Consider the following 21,157-nt stretch of genomic DNA (forward strand, 5'->3'; position numbering starts at 1 on the left):
ATTTCAGTATTCTTTTCTATAAAAAAAAATCCTAACTTTCTTTCTTATTCAAAAGTATAAAATTTATCAATTTTCTTTTTATATATCAAAATTAAAAATTGGAAAATTATTTCGATTATTTTTATAATATATTTTTTACGCGAACAAAATTATTTTTAAGAAAAATACATTATTTAAAAAATTTTAAAAATAATTAAATAGATATTCTGCTGATTTTACAGGATGTTCGAATTGAAACAGGGATGTCACTAGCCTTTAAAATCTTGAGGGGTTCAAAATATATTTTTTTAATTATTTTCAAAATTACCCCTTTTTTGTGGCTGACATTATTCAAAATTACCTCTTTTTTTAGTTAATTTTCATAATTACTATAAAAAAAATTTAAAAATTTTAAGAGGGTCATTTAAATTTTTCATAGGGCTCGAAATCCTGCTCACCCCCTCACCCCATTTGAGTGACGCTACTAAATTGAATGGAAAAAAATATATAAAATACATTTTTTACGTATTTTGTGATCTCATAATGTGAGCTTCTGCTAAAAAAACGGCAAACTTGTAATATTTATATTTTTTTAAATGCAATTTTATTTATGAATTTTATCACTATGATTTTATCTGAATAATAATAATCAAAAATATGATTTGAAAAATGATAATCAAGGGAGCTTTATCATCGTCCCTCATTCGAGAAATTTTGGATGCAAGAAGTCTATATTAGATATACTTCTTTTTCCTAAATTTTATTTCCTATCCACTTAAGAGCTTACCCCTTAAAAGATATATGGAAATAAATGTTTTCTACCTTTCCCTCACATTTATCTAGACACAAATAATGTACCCGAGCAACCTTTTTTAAATATAAAATTTGGAGCGGAAGAGCAAAAGCTAGTTTTGTTTGAAGAAGAGATCTAAACTTATGCTATTATGCAGGTATTTCACTTCTTTAATTATTTTTAATAAATATCTAGTTATTAGTTACAGAAATCTTTAATATAGGAGAATATGATATAGTTGCTTTAATACAATTTAATTTGTTGCACATTATAAGTGACAGCTGTCATTATTTATTTTTATTTGCAGTATGACGAATAACTGCTAAGTGTGGTTAAAAATAAAATAAAATGAATAAATAATTTTCATTATTAAGAAATGATTTTAAATTCCTAAACGAAAGTTCCCCTACACTCTACTCTACATGGAAAGATTTTTTTTTACTCTTAGACTGTTGTTAACTAACCAGTAATATCAGTTTTACGAACGTTCCCTTACACTTTTATAGTTATTTATCTCTAATTGTTGATAATTTCTTGTTTTAGTGTTTTATTTTAATAGTTCAAATTCTAGTTCCACTTGTAAGAAATTAAGGTATTATAGATCGTTTAGATAACTATTAATGATTAAAATATTGAAAAACATAAAATAGAGGAAACAAATGGATTATGGAATATTATCTCATTACAATGCAAAATTAAATATAAGTATGATATCCTATTTTATGTCATTGTAGTCTTTTCCTAATAAAATCAAATCAAATTTTTCACACCATACAATTAAACAAGAAATAAATTATAACTCCTTATTAATAAATCATTTAATACTTGTACCTAATAGAATTTCAGCATCATAAATTTGAATGAGATAAATAATAATACAAAAACCCCTAATAATTAAAAGTTTTTCTTAAAGCTTACAAAATTAAATAAATAAAATTAATTAAAGACATTTGTATTTGGAATAAAGAGTATTTTCTAACATTTTACCTTCTTGCTTCTCTCTATTTACCCTTTACTAAATCAAACTATTTACAAAATCAGAATTGTTAAGTTCCACTCATTTTGTTAAATTTCAACTGGGTATATGGTTTGCTAGTATCATGAGAAAAAAATCGGCATTATTTTATGAAGGGTAGGCCTACATATAAATCAAAATAGTTTGGGAGATAGGTGCTTATTTTGGATATTCTGCTGTGATATTATCAAGCCCCGGAGCTTTTTTTTTCTTTAGTTTTTGACTGCATTTGATACTTCATTCATGGAAAATCCAGACGAAAGAACGAGGTTTGTATTTATGTTTGTTGGTATTGCTTTCCGTGAGTCGAATACCGACTTTTAACAATCAAGCCTTAATGCTATTTGTTCATCCCGGTCAATATTTACATTTCCATTTCCTAAAACTATAGAGGGCAGTTTCCTAAATCTACAAAGTTTACAGAAATATTCCATTTTTATGTAGGCCTCATAGATCCTGTTCTCTTTCATATCCTTATCAATTGCAAAGACTTTTTTGCTATAACCTTAAAAAAATTCTTGTGCTACAGGATAAGTGGGATTGCGGCTGGGTAGTCCATAATTTATCGCGGACTAGATTTTATCCATTCACTAAAATTTTTACGCTCTACTTCAAAATTTGCAGTAAACTGAATAGGTTATTTATTTTATGAGTATAATACGAAATTCAATTGATATGAACATATTCTCAATTATTGATAGTAACCATTTAGGCTTACTTACAATAAAGATGTTAAACTTAAAATCAGCCACCACCCACCTTTTAAGTAATTAAATTATTTTTGCAGTTCTCGGGTTTAGGCTTTTGTTTTGCCCAACTCCTTTTGCTATTAGCCTTTAAACATTTAAACAACAGTTCTCGGAGTGCATACAAGTAAGTGCAGCTTGCCCACAAACGTGTGCTCCTCCCTTTTCTTCCCCTAATTAAGTAACCAGATTGATGGATTTTTTTGAGGAAAACTGTTGTACCTACTATCAGAGGGCGAAAACGCTTTTATCACGTATCACATTCGCTCACCTCGGGAAGGTCTATGACCAACGTGCTAGATAAGATAAGAAATAAATAGAGATGGAAAATCAAACTTCTTTAACTGTTATTGATGATCAATTAACTTATCCTGACAAATTATTAGAAAAAATTGGTATACTTAATTCAAATATAATTAAACTTCAATCATCAGGTTAATTAACTTTCTAATTTACATATATTTTTATTTTTTTTATAAAATAGATTTACAAATAGAAATTCCAAAATTTGCTTCTATCAATTTTATATTTTGTCAAAATGATTTTGTAACTGAGATAAATAAATTTTACAATTTATTAAATCCAGGAGCTCTAATAAAATTTTACATAATCATACAAAGTTATATATATATTTGATGCCAAATTAATATAAATGCATTAGATATTCCATCTGAAGAAAGTTATAATAAATATATATCTTTAATAAAATCTCTTGGTTTTATTAATATATCAAAGGTATTTACAAACAATGTCTTTTAGAAATAATGTTTTAACATAGCTCAGAAGTTATCAAAATGCTGATGACCATTTTATTGGATTAGCTTGTGAAAAAACTTCCTTTGCTCTAGGTTCTGGAATGAAATTAAATATGAAAAAGAAAGAGCCAGCTAAAATAGGTAATATTTTAGTATATTTTAAATGAATGAAGATAAGAACAAAATATATAGTATGAATTATTTTATATTGGACACAATTTTTAGAATATTAACTTAAAATGATTTTAAAATAATCAAACCCAGTGAATGTCTATATATCAGTTTTTGGGACTTAACCATGGTTTTGATTTTTATAATTAATTTTATGAGATGTTTTTAACTTTACAATGTCTTTGGTTTGGTCTTACATCACTTCCTTGTGAATACTGTTTGCAACGGTCCAGTCCTATTTTTTTAAGATGAAACCTAGACCAATGGACTGTTAAGTCAAGTGAGACCAAACCTTCAGATCATCAGTCCAGTCTGGTCAGTCCGGTCCCATCTAAAAAATGTTTTTTTTAATTAAGCTATAAGAGTTTTATTCTGCATTAAATTATTAAATATGAAAAGTGCTAAATTACCAATATTTTAATTATATCATTAAATAGTGCTGTAAACATTTCTAAAAAAATCGAACGCGTTCAACGTTCATTGACAAAAATCGAACACGTTCAAGTTCATGTTCAAAAAAAAGACCTTCATAAAACCGTTCAAAATTTTTAATTTTAATTTATAAAAACTTATATTTTTTAATACAATATATTTTAGCCATGTTAAAAAATAATATAGTTTTATTTTGATAATATAATATAGCGAATAAAAAGATAATTTTATTTATAAAAAATTTTTCTTATTAAATTTTAATGACAATTGTTTTCCAAATATTTATCTGATAGACAGGAACACTTGGCAGTTAATACGACATTAGCTAAACTAAAAACACGCTCTACAGGGGCAGATGAGAGGATTGTGGTATTATACTTAATAAACAGCTCTTTTAACGTGGAGAATTAATTAAAAACATTGTTTTATTATTTGCAAAAAATTGAGAAAAGTTATCCTCCTCCAATCCATTCTCTACTCACGACAAAAAAAGAATATCTCGAAATTAACAGTTCTCTAAGGTTTTCATGGCATTTTTTTCAATAACGCTAAAGTTTATTTTTAATAGGTTCGTTCTGTGGAAGTTTTATCCATGGCCATTGAAGTTTGAATGATGGATGTATAATTGCAGAAAGAACATATTGATCCTTATATATATGTTCAAATCTTTAAAAAAAATAAAAATATGTAATTAATTGAGAGTGATAGGTTTAATACCTTTTATTAATCCCATTTAATACAGCGTCTATCAATGGTTGACCATATTTGAGGCCACTAATTTTTTTAATTTTAAAATAACTATCATGTAGGGGTCAAATATCCCAAATGCATTATTTCTTCAAATTTAATGATTTAACTTAGTTATATCATATCATATAAAATCAAATAATTAATATTAAAATCAAATGTCATTTTGAATTGGAACCTGAAGATTTTGACAATATAATACTTTTTAGCCACTTGGTAAGCATTGGATTAGTTCCTTCAATATAGGATGTTATTATCATATTTGGCCATAGTAATGATAATTCATCTGATTTTGGATTTTCAGAATCAGATGATGAGGATTAAATAATAATATCCATGCTCATGCTAATCTATTAAGTTAAAATATAAACAATAATATTCAAATTAATAAACTATGTTTTAAAAAAAATTGAAATGTGAAAAGGAAATACACAGCTGATTAAAAAACTATAAATAATACTTTTTTTAAAAAAAAATTGGGAAATATTAAATTTTTCAAATAAATAAAAATAAAAATATTTTTAAAATTGAACGAACGTTAAATTCGAACGCGTTCGTCATAAAAAAGGAACGCGTTCACCTTCAAAGTTCGTCAAAAATAAAAGGAACGCCGTTCATCATTTTTTTCAATAAAACGAACTTCGTAAGTCCAGCCTCCTATATATCACCCGCCCCCCCCCGCAAGGACGGAACCACCCAGTTGGGTAAGAAAAAATAGTAAGTGTTGGGCATTAAATAATCACGTTTTATGTGTACATGTACATTAACAAAAAGCAAATCATAGTAAACTTTTATCTTCTTTAATCAGTCTTCAGTTGGACAGGACTGAACCTGACCATCAAACCATGTTGTTCAAATGGACTGTCCCATCAGATCCCAAGAGTCAGATGAGACAATAATGGACTGGTCAGTTGGTTCAACCAGATCACTGCAAACACTACTTGTGAACAATCTTTCAAGCAGATGTGTATAGAAATTAAAGCATTTTACTTGTGCATTAAAACAACATAAAATATGTGTCTTTATTTTTTTTTAATATTATTTTTAAAACTTAAAAAACTTCAATTTAAACAACAAAGTCTTATATGGAAAGACATAGGGCCACATCATTTTTTTGCCTATATTAAAATAACCTGGTTATAAATCTGTATATTTTCGAAATTGGCAAAAGATTGACAGATATTTTTTTAATATATAATCATCTTGGAATATTAAAATTACATTTAAAATGTATTGCCAAACAAAAATATTTCAAGGAGTGGTTTCTAGGAACAAATAAAATCATCCCACGAACAAATTTTAAAATAATCCAATTTTATATGCTTTTTTAAATAAATTTGGTTATATCAATATTTCAAGATGTTTATATACATGAAAAATTAGCTGCCAATTCATTCATTTATAATGGGATCGTTTCGATGTCGGAAGAGGAATTAAAGCATGATGCAAATCTATATCATGAATATTGGGTTTAGGTTATGAAAAATGCATCGTGAAGATAATATTTGACCTAATTGAAACTTATCTCATTTCAATATAAATATGCTTATTAGTACTAGAGGAGGCATCACAACCTTTTTTTTTACTTAGAGGTGCTTAGCGCCCATAAATGTGTTCCTTTTAGCAACTTTGTATTCACCTAAATCTTTAAAATAATTTTGAGATGGAGGTAGGGGGGGGGGGTACACATTTTACTACAGGGATTTTAAGTGCTCCATTTGCCCCTCATGCCAGTGTTAGGATTACTTTTATATTATATTTTATTTTTTCTAATATTTGTGAAGATATTGTGGTCCATTGTTTGGTTTGATCTTAAAAATCAGTTCAAGACGAGACCCTAACCTTGATATTCATTAAAACTAAACTATGTTAATTTAAAGATTCTAATCTATCTATATTTTAAATTTTTTCTAAAAAAAAATAAATAAATAATTCGGTAGATGATAAAGTATTTCAGGAAATTACTAAAATATGGTCCTTGTCCGCCAACGATACATATGATGACCTGATAGATCCCGACGATTTATTGAATCCGGATGATTTAATCAAACCACTAGAATTACCACCCAAAGGTTTTTACAATCTTAATTTATTTTCCTGGAAAAACTACATATTTATTATTGAAGTAAGGGGTCGATTAGCAGGGGAATCTATCTATTAACTCTTTCATTTTTTGATCATGAAGCAGGTTAGGGTAAATGTTATGGGCGGTAAACATAAAAGCCCATAATTTTACAAAAGTTTATATAATATCATAACTGTGTTTTGATTGTTAAATATTTGCCATGTGGTTTGTTTCAAAAAATACTGGTACACCATTTTAGACCTTAAAAAACAAAAGTTATCATCTTTATAAATTTGCGCCATTTTTAAATTAACCAATTAAAAAGAAAGAAAGAAAACTCCTACCGATTAGTAATATTATTTTTTTTTTATCACAGACCTGACAGGTGTCAAATTTTTTTAGACCTGTACAAAAATACGAATTGAGCCTAATATTTGTACTATTCGAATTTTCGAATCGAATACTTGTACTATTCGCATGTTCGAATCGAATATTTGTAATATTCATATTGATACGGATCGAATAATTCCTTAGTTGTACTCGGTAACGAATATGGATTTTACATGTTTAGTATGCATTTGCCGTTTATCATTGTCCTTAAAATTGCCTATTTTTATCTGCGAGCGAAATTATCGTTTATACGTGGAGTTGATTTAATCAAAATATAACTCACCCCTCCCCCCTATCTTGATAATAAATGTACTCCTTATCTTCCTGTCGAGCAAATCCCGTCAACAGTAATAGACACGTGTCCGTTATTCGTCGAATATTCTCGAAAGATTTCTTGCGCACGAAAGTTATAAAAGATTTTCCTTCACTTAAACAAGGTAGGAATTTTAGGTGAAAGTTGATCGGAAAACTTTCTTTCTCACTTTTTTTTGCTCAAAAGATTACTCTGGAAAAATTAGATTATTAAAATTTAAAAAAAAAAGGTGATTTATTGAAAGATGTAGAAATAAAGTGTAAAAAAATAAAAAATTCCTCGAGGAACGTGTTGAATATAATATAAATATTTGGAATAATGTGAAAATTGTTGTCAAAACTGCTTAACGACATTTTATCACGCGACAGTTGAACACGCGACACGCATGATAAAGTGACTTCAACTCTTCTTAAACAGCTCCATTTTTTTTTCTCTTGATTTTTTTAAAATGGCACCTAAATCAAAAATTTTAGCCTATCGAAATTTCATCGATATAAATCCGAAAAACCTTTTCTGCCATCTCGTGGCTCAAAGTTCAACGAGCTGGAATGATTTATTTTTGGCGCCAAAAATTTTAAAATTGAACGTTTTTTTTAAAAATTTTTTGGCGGGAATATGTCTTAAATCTTTTACTCGTTGCAGGTAATATAACATAAAATAATAGCGTACAATTTTTATCAATTATTTTGTTTTAAACATTACATTTCTACAAATAAATTGTTATCTTAGTTTTCCTTTCAATTTTCATTTAATTGAAATTATTTATAAAATAAATTAAAATGAAAAATTATGCAATTATGATATATACAATCATAAAATAACCGTATAACAAATTTAAAAAAACGGCCAACTCGATATTCCATCCGGAATAATATTAAGCAAGCCTGAAGATTTTGTCTGTAGAATAGGCCTATTCAAAAACGTATTCGAATCGAATAGTGCATTATTCGTATTCGATTCGTTTGAATTCGTACGAATAATAAAATCTACTATTTGTATTCGATTCGAATTATTCGAATAATTGAAATGAATTTTCTTGATAAAATAAATCATACTCAAATATATTGACAAATTTTTTTATAGCAAATTTGATTTCATACATAAAAAATTATAATAATCCGATGACAAATAAATATAATCAAGTTATAAACAAAATTAAAATATTACATTATTCATTTAATTTATAATTTTAAGCCAATTTTTAAGGCAAAGGGTTTTTCTTATATTTTCTTCTTTATACGACATGCGGTTTTTTGACAACAAATTAGTGCCAACTGAGAAAAGTCTTTCACACGCAGTTGATGTTCCTTGTGTAGATAAATAATCTCTTGCCATTTTTAAGAGTATGGGGATCCTATGTGCATTTGTCTTCCACCACATTAATGGATCAGTATCACTCTTTGATCTTGGTTCACTCAGGTAAAAATCGATTTCACATAGTTTAACATAATTTTGTTTAAAAACAATGTCAAGCCTGTTTTGTTGACTTTCATCCTTATTTTGGCAGTTGTAATTATCAGTAGCTTATAAAATAAAATGATATGTATTTAAATGGGGGTAAATTAATTACCTGTATATCTGCTGTAAATCTCTTTAAACTTGTCTGTTAACCTGGATATATCCATAATCAAGAGATGTTGATTTAAAATATTCTATTTTGAGCCTGGGATCCAATATTGTAGCTATTATTGCATCATCTGCAGTTAAATTGTAATAGCCCAACAATTTATCACATGCCACTTTGAAATCATTGTTAGAGGTTTTATGGAAACAAGGTTTCTCATTTTTTAAGTGTTCAAGAATTATAATATAATAGGGTATAACCACATTATAAGTAGGATAATTTTCCCCACAAACCATATTTGTAGTCTCATACAAAGGCAATAGGATAGATTTAATTTTTACAAGATCGTCCCATTCTTCCTGTATGTTATGTTAATAAGGTATTATTTACCTATTTATAAATTTTAGTCTACCTCTGATAATTGTTTTTCTTGAAGAATTATAATATTAGTTATAACTTCATTAACTAATTTTTTTTATAGCAGGCTTTAACAATAAGCCCCTTTCAATCATTTGATAGGTGCTATTCCACCTTATTTCACAATCCAATTTTGGTTTTAAAAAATTTAGGGGAGGATGTAGGGAACTACATATATTTTTTAATAAATTTAATTTTTGAGGGGAATTATGAATCATTCTAATAATGTTTCTTAGTTTTAGAATTGAAGGGTCTAAAATTTTTAAAATTTCTTTGGATATTAAATTAATTACATGGGCAAAGCATCAGATGTGCCCTATTTTTATTAAGGGATATTTTAAAGAAAATGTATCAATAAATGTTTTATTATTAGTTGCATTATCTAAAATTATATAAAAATTTTTATTCTCCAAATTATAATTTTTAATTATTTTAATAAAGGCTTAAAATATGTTTTAACCTGAATGTTTTTCATTTATTGGAGCGACATCCAAAATTATGTTATTTATCTTAAAATTATCATCAATAAAATGGGCTGTTAACCCTAAAAAAGGAACCTGAGTTGGGCTAGTCCAAATATCAGATGAAAAATTAATCTGACTTTTATTTTTGGATATTATATCCTTTACCAACTCCTCTTTTTCTGCAAATTTATTATACATATGCAATTTAAGAGTATTGGAGCATATTGATTTTATAGAAGAATCAAGATCATTTATAAAATTTTTCAAATCGGGTGAATTAACAATTTTAAAAGATAAATTATTATTAATTAATAATTTTTAGTAAGTTTTCTTTATAATTAATTTTTTTTAGATAAAGAAAAAGGTGATATAGGCTTTAAATGAGTGTCACTTTTATTACTGTTTTTAGAGAGATGTGAATGAAACCTATTAGAATGATTAATAAGAGGCGATGCTGTTTTGCCTTTGGATTTAATAATGCTCTTGCAATGATTGCAAGCAGCCTTTTCACCATTGAGTTGATATTGATCCCATATAATCGCTCTTTTTTGTGAAGAAATTTTGTCAACATCAACCATAACTATTTCATCAGAATCATTCTCCTCTAACATAATTAGGCTAGCTAACAATATTTTATTATAAAGTAACATACAGGAGGAATGGGACGATCTTGTAAAAATTAAATCTATCCGCCTTTGTATGAGACTACAAATATGGTTTGTGGGGAAAATTATCCTACTTATAATTTGGTTATACCCTATTATATTCTAATTCTTGAACACTTAAAAAAATGAGAAACCTTGTTTCCATAAAACCTCTAACAATGATTTCAAAGTGGCATGTGATAAATTGTTGGGCTATTACAATTTAACTGCAGATGATGCAATAATAGCTACAATATTGGATCCCAGGCTCAAAATAGAATATTATAGATCAATATCTCTTGATTATGATATTGATATATCCAGGTTAACAGACAAGTTTAAAGAGATTTACAGCAGATATACAGGTATTTAATTTACCCCCATTTAAATACATATCATTTTATTTTATAAGCTGCTGATAATTACAACTGCCAAAATAAGAATGAAAGTCAACAAAACAGGCTTGACATTGTTTTTAAACAAAATTATGTTCAACTATGTGAGATCGATTTTTACCTGAGTGAGCCAAGATCAAAGAGTGATAATGATCCATTAATGTGGTGGAAGACAAATGCACATAGGATCCCCATACTCTCAAAAATGGCAAGAGATTATTTATCTACACAAGGAACATCAACTGCGTGTGAAAGACTTTCATCAGTTGGCACTAATTTGTTGTCAAAAAACCGCATGTCGTATAAGGAAGAAATTATAAGAAAAACTTTTTGCCTTAAAAATTGGCCTAAAATTATAAATTGAATGAATAATATAATATCTTAATTTTGTTTATAACTTGAGATTATATTTATTTGTCATCGGGTTATTATAATTTTTTTCTGTTTGAAATCAAATTCGCAATAAAAAAATTTGTCAATATATTTGAGTACGATTTATTTTATCAAGAAAATTCATTTCAATTATTCGAAAATTATTCGAATCGAATACAAATAGTAGATTTTATTATTCGTACGAATTCAAACGAATCGAATACGAATAATGCACTATTCGATAGCGCGGATTTTATTTTTCAAAAAATTTTTCCGCCAGACCCGTCCACGTGATGTATTTTTTAAAAAAATTATATTTTATAAAATTCGTGATTTTTATAGCTAATAATGACGATTTCAAATATTCGGTTTTAAAATATACGGCCCGGCCCGGATATTTTTCGGAAAATTTCGGACCCGGTCCGGGTTCATTTAAGAAAATTAAAATGCCGGTCGGGTTAGGGCCGGGCCTGCCGGTCTTTGATATATATTGAGATAAAAGTGGGTCTTATTGCGATTTGATAAAAATATGCTCATTATTTAGTAAATCACGGCGATCGTTTTCCTTTCTTTCCGCTAGGGAATTCAAATCTCCCGGGGAACTCTCATTGGGTGGAAAAATTTATCCGGATTTTTGTGGGAAAAAAACGGGAAATTTTTTTTTTTTAAAAAAATAAATTATTTCTACAGTTCGATATCGATTTTATTTACATAAACCATATTTAAACAAGTAGGAATTATAATTCCAATTATACGATTTGTTACCTTCGTTTCTACGATGAAAACGATTTTATATCCCTTAAATCTTAGCGATTTGTCAATTCGTCTCGCGACACATCTAAATCTACGTTTTATTATCCAGAAAATGGGTTTGCAGCATCGAATCCTTTATTCAACTTCCGTTTTCTTTTATTAAAAAATTAGATCCGGCCAAAGTATCCCAGCACTACATAATGTAAGATTCCCGGAAATAGCAACGTTCGATCCCCATTGATCTGGTTCCTATAAGGGATCCATTTCCCGGCACCGCCTCCATTTTGTGTAGAAATTGACTATAAAATCGTATAGCCTTGCAAGATCGTTTTAAAAAAGAGAACTTCATTAATTAGCAAGAATATTAGGTCGCTTATCTCTATATAAAAATATCTAGTTATCAGAACTATACTGCCCAACACGTTGGCTGGACTTGGTAACTTCGTGAAAACAATCCTATTTTTTTTAACTTTAAGTAGTTGGTAACATGTATAAAAGAATGAAGATCTCTCTCTCTCTCTCTCTCTCTCTCTCTTAATATATAATTTTTAAATTTATTAGTTTTTGAATTAACAATTAAGTAAGAGTTGGTTTAACCTTTTATCCTTTGTTTAGTTATTAATTAAAGATTTTAAATATGTATTTCAGTCAATAGAAGAAAAAAATTTCCATACCTTTTAAACATATTACTAGGGCGGAATTCTCATTTTATTATCTAATAATGAACGTAACATGAACCTTGAGAAAAAAAAAGAAAAAAAATTTTTTTCTAGAAGTACGATATAAATGCTGATTAGATATAAAATAATTATCTAAGTTTTCCAGGGAAAATTTCCCAAATTTTTCTTCTATGTTAGATCCCATTAAATATTTTTCAGAAAATGTATCTTCTGATGTACATTGCTAGAGTTGAACTATCATTATATTATCTAATGATGAACTTACATACAAAAAGCAAACAAAATTGATGATATTTATGAACCTTGAGAAATTAAATAAATATTTTTCTAGAAGTATGATAAAAAATGCTGATTAGCAAAATTTCTAAGTTTCCCAGTAATTATATCCCTACTACACTATCCTTATCTCAAGTTATTATTGAAAAAATTTTTAAAATATATTTCTGTCAATAAAAAAAAAATTTGCCTCCGATAAACATGACTGGAGTTGAACTATTATTATATATTATCTGAGATGAACTTACATACACAAACAAAACAAAATTATGATATTATGAACTGAGAGAAAATTAAACAAATATTTTTCCTAAAGTGGGGAAACTATAGGGAAAATTTTCTTAGTTTTCAAGGGAAATTTCCCTTATGTTAGATCCCGACTCCCAGAAAATAAATTTCCTTCTGAAGGAACATCTCTAGAGCTGAGCATACTTAGAATAAAAACAAAACACAATTATAATGATATTAACCCGAAAGATAAAAAAAAAAATATTTTTCTTGGAAACTAGATGTTTGCACCTATAACCGTTATCCACTAAAATCAAAAAGAAACTATTTTATATCGAAATAGGTGAAATAATGGATCTTCTGAAATTTTTTTTATAACTTGATCATTAGAAACTTTTGAAACAGGGTTTTTAGGGGCACAATTTAGAAAAAATAATAGAACGATAATCGGTGTTCAAATATCATATTATAACTAGTGCTGTAAACGTTACTACAAAAAAGAAACGCGTTACCGTTACTCGTTACATCTGAAAAAAGAAACGATAGAAGGTAACGAATTACGTTCCTTTTCCTCAAAAAAAGTAACGACGTTACTTTTTTGACGTTACATTCACAGCACTAATTATAACTAAATGGAATATGCTTGATATATAATGAAGCAGAGGCGTACTTGCTACTCTACTGGCTTTTATTTTTATTGTCCCCCAACCTCTCAACCTCAAATTTATCATCATCGTGATCGGAATTAAAGAATATCTCAAAAAGAATTTTTAAAAAAATTCCCTAAAATTTTATTGACTAACGAGATCTTTTTTATATTTTCTTATTTGATTTTGAACAAAAATTAGCGATAAAATTATATTTTTTTTAAAAAAAAATTGTGGATAAATAAGATTTCAAAATTAAAATTTTTTTTTTTAAAATTTCCCTGGAACAAGCCCGTTTTTTCATCTTAAACATCTAATTCCTACCATATTCTTCCATTTTAGTAGTGTTGTTAAATGGCGCCTTTCGAGCCGATTTTTAGGAACGGCTTACTCAATTACGCTATCCAGAAAAACAATTACGTAAGCCCGAAGATTTTGTTCATATATGGGAACAAGGGTGGTCTAGACATAATATTAATCGAAATCTCGAGGCTTAGACAATATTTTTCCGGCTAAAATATCGAGTTTGCCGTTTTTAAAAAAACCGGCTCAAAACGTGCTGTTTAACAACACTACATGTCAGCTTGAAAATGTATTTTAACCAATTTTACTTTGTTAGATTGTAACCCGGACACTTTACAAACCGCCAAGAAAAAGAGGGCCTGCAAAAACTGTACCTGCGGTTTGGCCGAAGAGATTATCAAGGAAAAGAACGCGCAAACCGGGAAAATCGAGATCAAAAGTCAATCCAACTCCTCCAGTTGTGGCAGTGTAAGGGGGATAAAAATAAAAATAAAAACAATAAAATGATGGGGTCAGAAAACGAGAATTGGATGGAAAGAGAAGGAATATGTAGTGTTGCTTATTTGCTTGTGTGCTCAGGCCTGCTCTGCGGTTCGTGCTCGGGGTTGGTTTGGTCCTTTTTAGACCCAAATCCTGGGTCTGGGTTTTACACGACCAACCAATTAACGACACTAGGAATATGATGAGAACGGAACACTAATTATTTTTATACGAATTATTTATTTATTGTTAAAGTGCTATCTCGGAGACGCTTTCAGATGCTCAACGTGTCCCTATGCCGGCTTACCACCTTTCAAACCTGGCGAAAAGATTGTCATCTCGGAAAGCTACCTTCAAAATTGAATCTCGAAAAAAGAAAAATGTCGATTTTCAAAAAAATATATATTCTACCAATTACAACAACGCGTTTACTTTTTTTCCCTATTAAAATCAAATCCTAAATTTTTTTCCTTGGAAATATTGCCCCCCCCCCCTCCCTTCCTCTGGTCGATAAACCCTTAATTTTAAATTAATATATGATCACTAATGAAAATGTATTTACATTTAATAATTGTAAATTTTTTTGTATATGTATTATCAAAATTTTAACGATGATTATTATTTATCATTAATTATATATTTTATATAGAGAATCAAAAAAAAAATTTAAGTTTTATTATTAGAATACTGAGTTAGGCATTAAGCACAATTTGCATTTTTTTTCTTTCGTAATAGAAATGTATCTTTCAGAAAATTGTATCTGTACTTAGATCTATTATTTTTTGGCAGTGTGTAAGGTCTAGATCCATTAAAAAAAATATTCCTTACCCCTGGAAATATATATTTTAATTTAGACGAAGCGAATTTTTCAGTTTAATTTTTATTCAAGCCCTTTTAGCTATTTTTTTTTTCTTATACATTTTGATGAGGGGGAGCTAGATGGAATTTCGGTTTATAATTTAATAAGTTATACCATTTGTTTCCGTTAGAAGTTCTAAGTAACTTTTCAACCTTTTCACATATGGAAAAATGACCTCTGCAGTGAACGTCACTAGTTTTTGCAATATCAAGGGACTCCGCTTCAAATTTTTAAGGGGGGTGGAACCACCCCCTCACCCGTGGCGCAACTGACTGCACATTTGTACATGTGACGATTGGTACGGTCTCCAAAATCATAATTTTAAGGCTTAAAGGGCTATTCAGTTCAACGCCTCTGTAGGATTTTGAGGACAATTTGAAAGCTAAATTGAACTCTAATTATTGTACCATATCGGTTATCGATTACTTTTGATAGTTCATAACCAACTCTAATATTGTAAACATAGGGGGGAAAGCCAATCTCTTTTCTTTTACTGATTATGATAATATATCAGTTTTATTTTATCTGGTAATAAAAAAAAACATGAAAAATATTTTAATTTTATGAATGGCCAGTAAATTTTATGTCAATAATATACTACCTAAGGTATATATAATAGTGTGGTTTATTAGTTGGTTTTACACGACCCTGGTTATTTAGTTGAATAAAATGAACCAACCTAACCAAATGAGTCGACCTAATCCACAGACCCGAGCATATTTTTTTAATAATATTAAAACGTTGATTCTTGGGTTTAGGAATCAAAATATATATTTGTGTTTCAATTAATTACTATAACACATTCAAAAAATTATTAAAAAATTTTTTGCCTCGTTTTAAACGCTTTGAATTATGTCAAGATATAACGTATATTTTATAATGATAAAATTTGACCAGCTTTTAATCTATATATTTTTTAAAAAATATGTTTATATACATTAAATACGCATAGTGGAAATATTTCTAAATTAGGGGTGTCCTCAGACTCTACTTGACAGAATGTTCACTGGAAGCAAACCACTCAAAAACAATCTTTTCGCTCCCCTTGGCACGTTTTAAATTGTAATGGTAATTTCTTCATATATTTTAAAAAGAATTCACTTTAGTTATCAATAAACTATGACCCAACTAACAAAAAATTGTGAGTGTAAGAATTATTATTTAGGTCCGTGAAGTTGGCAGAACGACTAGGTGCAATTGACAAAATTTATGCCATTATTTAGAGTCTTAATTGCACTTCTATCCGGACATCAGCAAAATGAACCGTTCATGAGTTATGAGCAAAATAAGAAAGTGTTGGCACTTTGCCAAAACACGAAAATAAGAGAGATTCTTTTCTGAAACTTGTCATAAATGCAATATTTGATTTACTCTTTAATATTCTCAAACCCGGATATCCGTATCACTAACCGTAACCGAGCTATAGTCATTTAAAAAACGTGAAGTTAGCAGAACGACTTGAGGTGCAATTAACCATTATTTAGAGCCTTAATTGCACTTCTATCCGGACATCACAAAATCAACCGCTCATGAGTTATGAGCAAAATAAGAAAATGTTGGCACTTTGCCAAAACCGAAAATAAATAAACTTACTTTCCCACTCAAAACGGGATATCCGGTATCATTAACCGCAAGCGAGTAATATTTATTTATTTGTAAAGTAGGCAAAATTATTTATAAAAATTGAGGTACAGTTAGCGATACTTATGCCAATGTGTAGCTCTTTAATTGAACATCAAGAATCTTTAAACGGCATATCAGCAGAATTAACGGCTAGTGAGTTATGAGCAAAATAAGAAAGTATTGGCACTTTGCCAAAACCGAAAATAAATAAGAATAATTTTCGAAACTTGGCAATTATTTAGTATTCAATTTGTGCTTTAATATTCTCAAAACGGGATATCCGTATCATTAACCGCAAGCGAGTTATATTCATTTATTTGAGAAGCGTAAATAAGCGGAATTCTTTGTAAATGTGAGGCGCAATTAGCGATACATATGCCAATGTGTAGCCCTTTAATTGAACATCAAGTTATGTATTATATAGATTTGGTCGATATTTACTAATATTTGTATATTAAACAAGCCTATAATGAAAGCATTTGAAAAAAATTTACAGCGAAAGATTAGTCACTATACCCCCCCCCCCCACTCTGTCCCAAATGCTTACCCCATACTCCTCAAAAAAATTAATAGCAAACTGCACCGTCCGCGCCAACCACCGCCCACCGTTTATATGGACGTTGACCTGAATAGCACTTCGTCGAAACTTTAACCTATTTGTTATATTTTTAACACGAATAACTTTTATTTTCGATTTCCAAATAAGGAAAAGTATAATGAAAAAACACTAACAAACGTCTATTAAACTGTGACTGCCAATTTTAATCAAGCTGTCATTCGAATTAATATTGACGTTTATGAATGATGAATAAATTTTTAGAAAATAAACGATACTTAACAACATTTCCACCCCACCGAGTACCAAGCTACTCAGGTAGGCGAAACTGTCTCCAGAATTATTCTCTGAAAAGTTGATCGAACTTCAGGGGATCCACCCCACAAGTTCAAATATTCGCCTCTTCCCACTCCTCGTCTTACTCGCGTATCGGCCATCTCCCCACCCTGGATACGGGAAACGTAGACTGGCTTACCATGTTCCTGCCTTCCCAAGGCACCCTTGTTCTTGGCTACGATGATCAACTACACAGCCAGAAGTCTCTATTCAAAAAATCTATTTAGAACGACTTTTCCCTCACCCCCGTGGCAAAGAAATGCAATTTCTGCAACCAAAAAAAAATGGCGAAAATATAAGCCAAGGGCCTTCCCCGGCACACCAAAACTTTTCAATTTTTGAATTCTAAAAATTATCAAATCCTATACACATGCTCGAATATTTTAAAGATGATTCCTTGATAAAACTCCTCAACACGGGTCAGAGTAGTAAACTTGGCTACTTCAAAAGGTCCTCGGCAACTTTCCAACCTCAGAACCGGACGAGCTGCTCGCGTGGACGAAGACGTACTCACGCTATAAATTCGAATTCCACTAAAATGGCTCCGCTTAAAGAGAGATTTTCCCTTCCACTTAAGAGAGAAGAAATGAATCATTTTTTTTTTCAAAAAACAAAAATTCGTATTTTATCTTTTTTTTTGAAATATTTTATTGACTTTGCTAATGTAAGTTGATTGACGTTTGATGTTGGATAGGAATCGCGATGCGCATTGTGGACCTGTGCGTCGATAAAACTATCGGCTACCATTTTTAAAAAAAATCGAATGGCGGCAGCCGATTCGCGCCGAAAAAAAAATTGGCGCGTAGATAAAAACAATTTTATAACAATGGTGGTATGTATAAACAATGTAAATTTGTTTGTAAAATTTATTTACAAACAAAATTCTTTCTTTCTTTCTTTCTTTAAATCAAAAATGTAAAATACATCTTTTTATTACACGATAAACACAAAAAACATGAAATTAAATTTTTATAAAATAAACAAAAAAAAAGTAAACAAATTTTTAAAGCAATACGTGGCAAAGTAATTCAAAAAAAATTTTCACATTATTTTATAAAAAGGGAAATAATATAATGTATACTTAAATGCTATTTTTACAACGAATATAAATTTTAATACATATATATTATTGAATTTATAAATTTATAATTAGAAGGATATAATATTATTGTAGTTACCTTGTATAATAAAAATATAACCGTTATCAAAGTAATCTGGAGATAAGGAAAATCTTTTTTGAATTCAATATCAGGCCAAAGGAAATAAACTCGAAGCTGGGTCGGAGAAGTAATTGCTAAATTGGGTAGTTCTAACTGCGTTTCCAGCACGTCAATTCCAAATTGGACTTGCTGTCCTAAATAGGTCACTATAGATAACGCAAGAAATATAAATGAAACGATACTAAATCTATGTTTTAATATATTTATAAATAAATTTTAGAACAAATAGCTGTCCGATTTTTAAAAAAATGGCGTCTACCGCGCGCTAACTAAAATTGGCCCCGACGTGAAATGTCTAGGGCAGCGTACAGGCCTACGCATATGTGTAGCATAGTGTCCGCCATCATTTTATCCTTAACCCCGTTGTCGGAAGATCATATCGATTAACTACCTAATGTGTAATGCATAGAAGAGAATAAAAAATCATAAACTTCTTTTACAATTCTTTCCCTTTTTTTTTTCATTTGTTTTTTATTCTTTCCATTTCATTTATTTATTTTTTTAATTTCTTTTTCCATTTTTATTTTCTTTTTCTTTGGAAGATTTTTTTTAAAGATAAATAAATATTTTATTATTTTTCCAATATTTTGGCAAGTCACTTGAAACTCGGGGAAATTTTTAATATTATTTTTTTAAATATCTTTTTTTTAATGCGATCGCACCAGAGTTGTTAAAGGATCTAGATACAAGTATCTAGATCCTGTATCTAGATATAAAAATGTGGTATCTGTATCTAGATATTATTTTAGGCGATGTATCTGTATCTAGATTCATTTAAAAGGTATCTTTTAACAACTCTGGATCGCACTAATTCTTAAAATTTAATAATTTTTCCAAGTTATAACCCATCTTAATGGAAATGGATACGATCATTACTCTGTAAATCACAGCAGAAAATTTGTGGACCCTAATAATGATATATCGACCTATACTCAATGTACCATCATTATTTGTCGTAACATTTATAGTATTGTTAAACGGCACGTTTTTTAGGCGATTTTTTAAAAAAAAAGGCTAACTCAATATTTTAGCTAGAAAAAATATTGCCTAATAAGCCTCGATATTTCTACAATATATGTTTTAGACCTTCGTTCCTTCTATGAACAAAATTTTCAGGTTCGCGTAATATTTCTGGATGAACGAGTCGTTTAACAACAACCAATAAATAATATCAGAGTTGTTAAAAGAGACTTTTTTTAAAATGGATCTAGATACAGATACATCGTCTAAAATAATATCTAGATACAGCTATTTTAATCAAAAATCTATCTAGATACAGGTACAGATACAACATTTTTATATCTAGATACGGGATCTAGACACTTGTATCTAGATCCTTTAACAACTCTGAATAATGTACTCTATATTTTTTTCTTAATTTGTAAAAAATTTAAAAATGGTGAACAAAAAAAAAAATATAGATTAAATTTTTCTAAGAATACTTTCTTAGTAACTAAACTTTATTAATTATTATTGCATCGAAAAATTTCCAACCCCAAAAAACGCTCAAGGAGGGCTCATTTATTATTTTTAAAAATAAAATTTCCTAGAATTTCAGTGATTTACCCCTATACATTTTTATACTTAGTTTTTAAATTTTTTAAATCTAAATCTATACTAACTTCTTACAAAAAATTTACGAAATTTATTATTCATTTTTCTTTAAAACATGTACACAAAATATAAAAATTAAAAAATGAAAGTATATTTTAAAAATATCGATGGCTCTAAAAAGAGCTTATAGTAAAAATGTTCTGTTCCTAAAAAACAGGTGAAATTATGTTTAAAAATTTCTAATTGGAGTTTTTGTTTAAGAAAAATTGATTTCGCGTTTTTCGTTTGTAATGTTAAAAATTTTAGGTGCTAAAATTTTTTTAAAAAAAAAAAATATGTTGATTGTGAGAAATCGCCATTAGCTGAAATGACTATGGGTT

General features: G+C 28.9%; 1 protein-coding gene across 1 annotated transcript; it reads left to right on the forward strand.

The window, feature by feature from the left end:
- The first annotated feature begins 2,840 nt into the window (after nt 1–2,840).
- Nucleotides 2,841–15,278, forward strand: LOC135924559 (anamorsin homolog). Its single transcript, XM_065459626.1, has 7 exons — nt 2,841–2,967; nt 3,018–3,152; nt 3,195–3,268; nt 3,312–3,429; nt 6,579–6,710; nt 14,466–14,617; nt 14,885–15,278. Exons 1-7 carry the CDS (start codon nt 2,856–2,858, stop codon nt 14,990–14,992), a joined length of 831 nt encoding a protein of 276 aa, XP_065315698.1. The 5' UTR covers nt 2,841–2,855; the 3' UTR covers nt 14,993–15,278.
- Nucleotides 15,279–21,157: the final 5,879 nt, after the last annotated feature.

This window comes from Gordionus sp. m RMFG-2023, chromosome 2 (assembly GCF_954871325.1).
Source record: "Gordionus sp. m RMFG-2023 chromosome 2, tfGorSpeb1-WG-v2, whole genome shotgun sequence".
NCBI lineage: Eukaryota > Metazoa > Nematomorpha > Gordioida > Chordodea > Parachordodidae > Gordionus > Gordionus sp. m RMFG-2023.

What these genes read in the sequence shown, in the direction of transcription:
- LOC135924559 (XM_065459626.1), top strand. Translation starts at nt 2,856, where the DNA reads ATGGAAAATCAAACTTCTTTAACTGTTATTGATGATCAATTAACTTAT. An exon ending in AATTAAACTTCAATCATCAG is followed by an intron (nt 2,968 to 3,017) that starts GTTAATTAACTT and finishes TTTATAAAATAG; the next exon opens with ATTTACAAATAGAAATTCCA. An exon ending in ACTAGAATTACCACCCAAAG is followed by an intron (nt 6,711 to 14,465) that starts GTTTTTACAATC and finishes TTACTTTGTTAG; the next exon opens with ATTGTAACCCGGACACTTTA.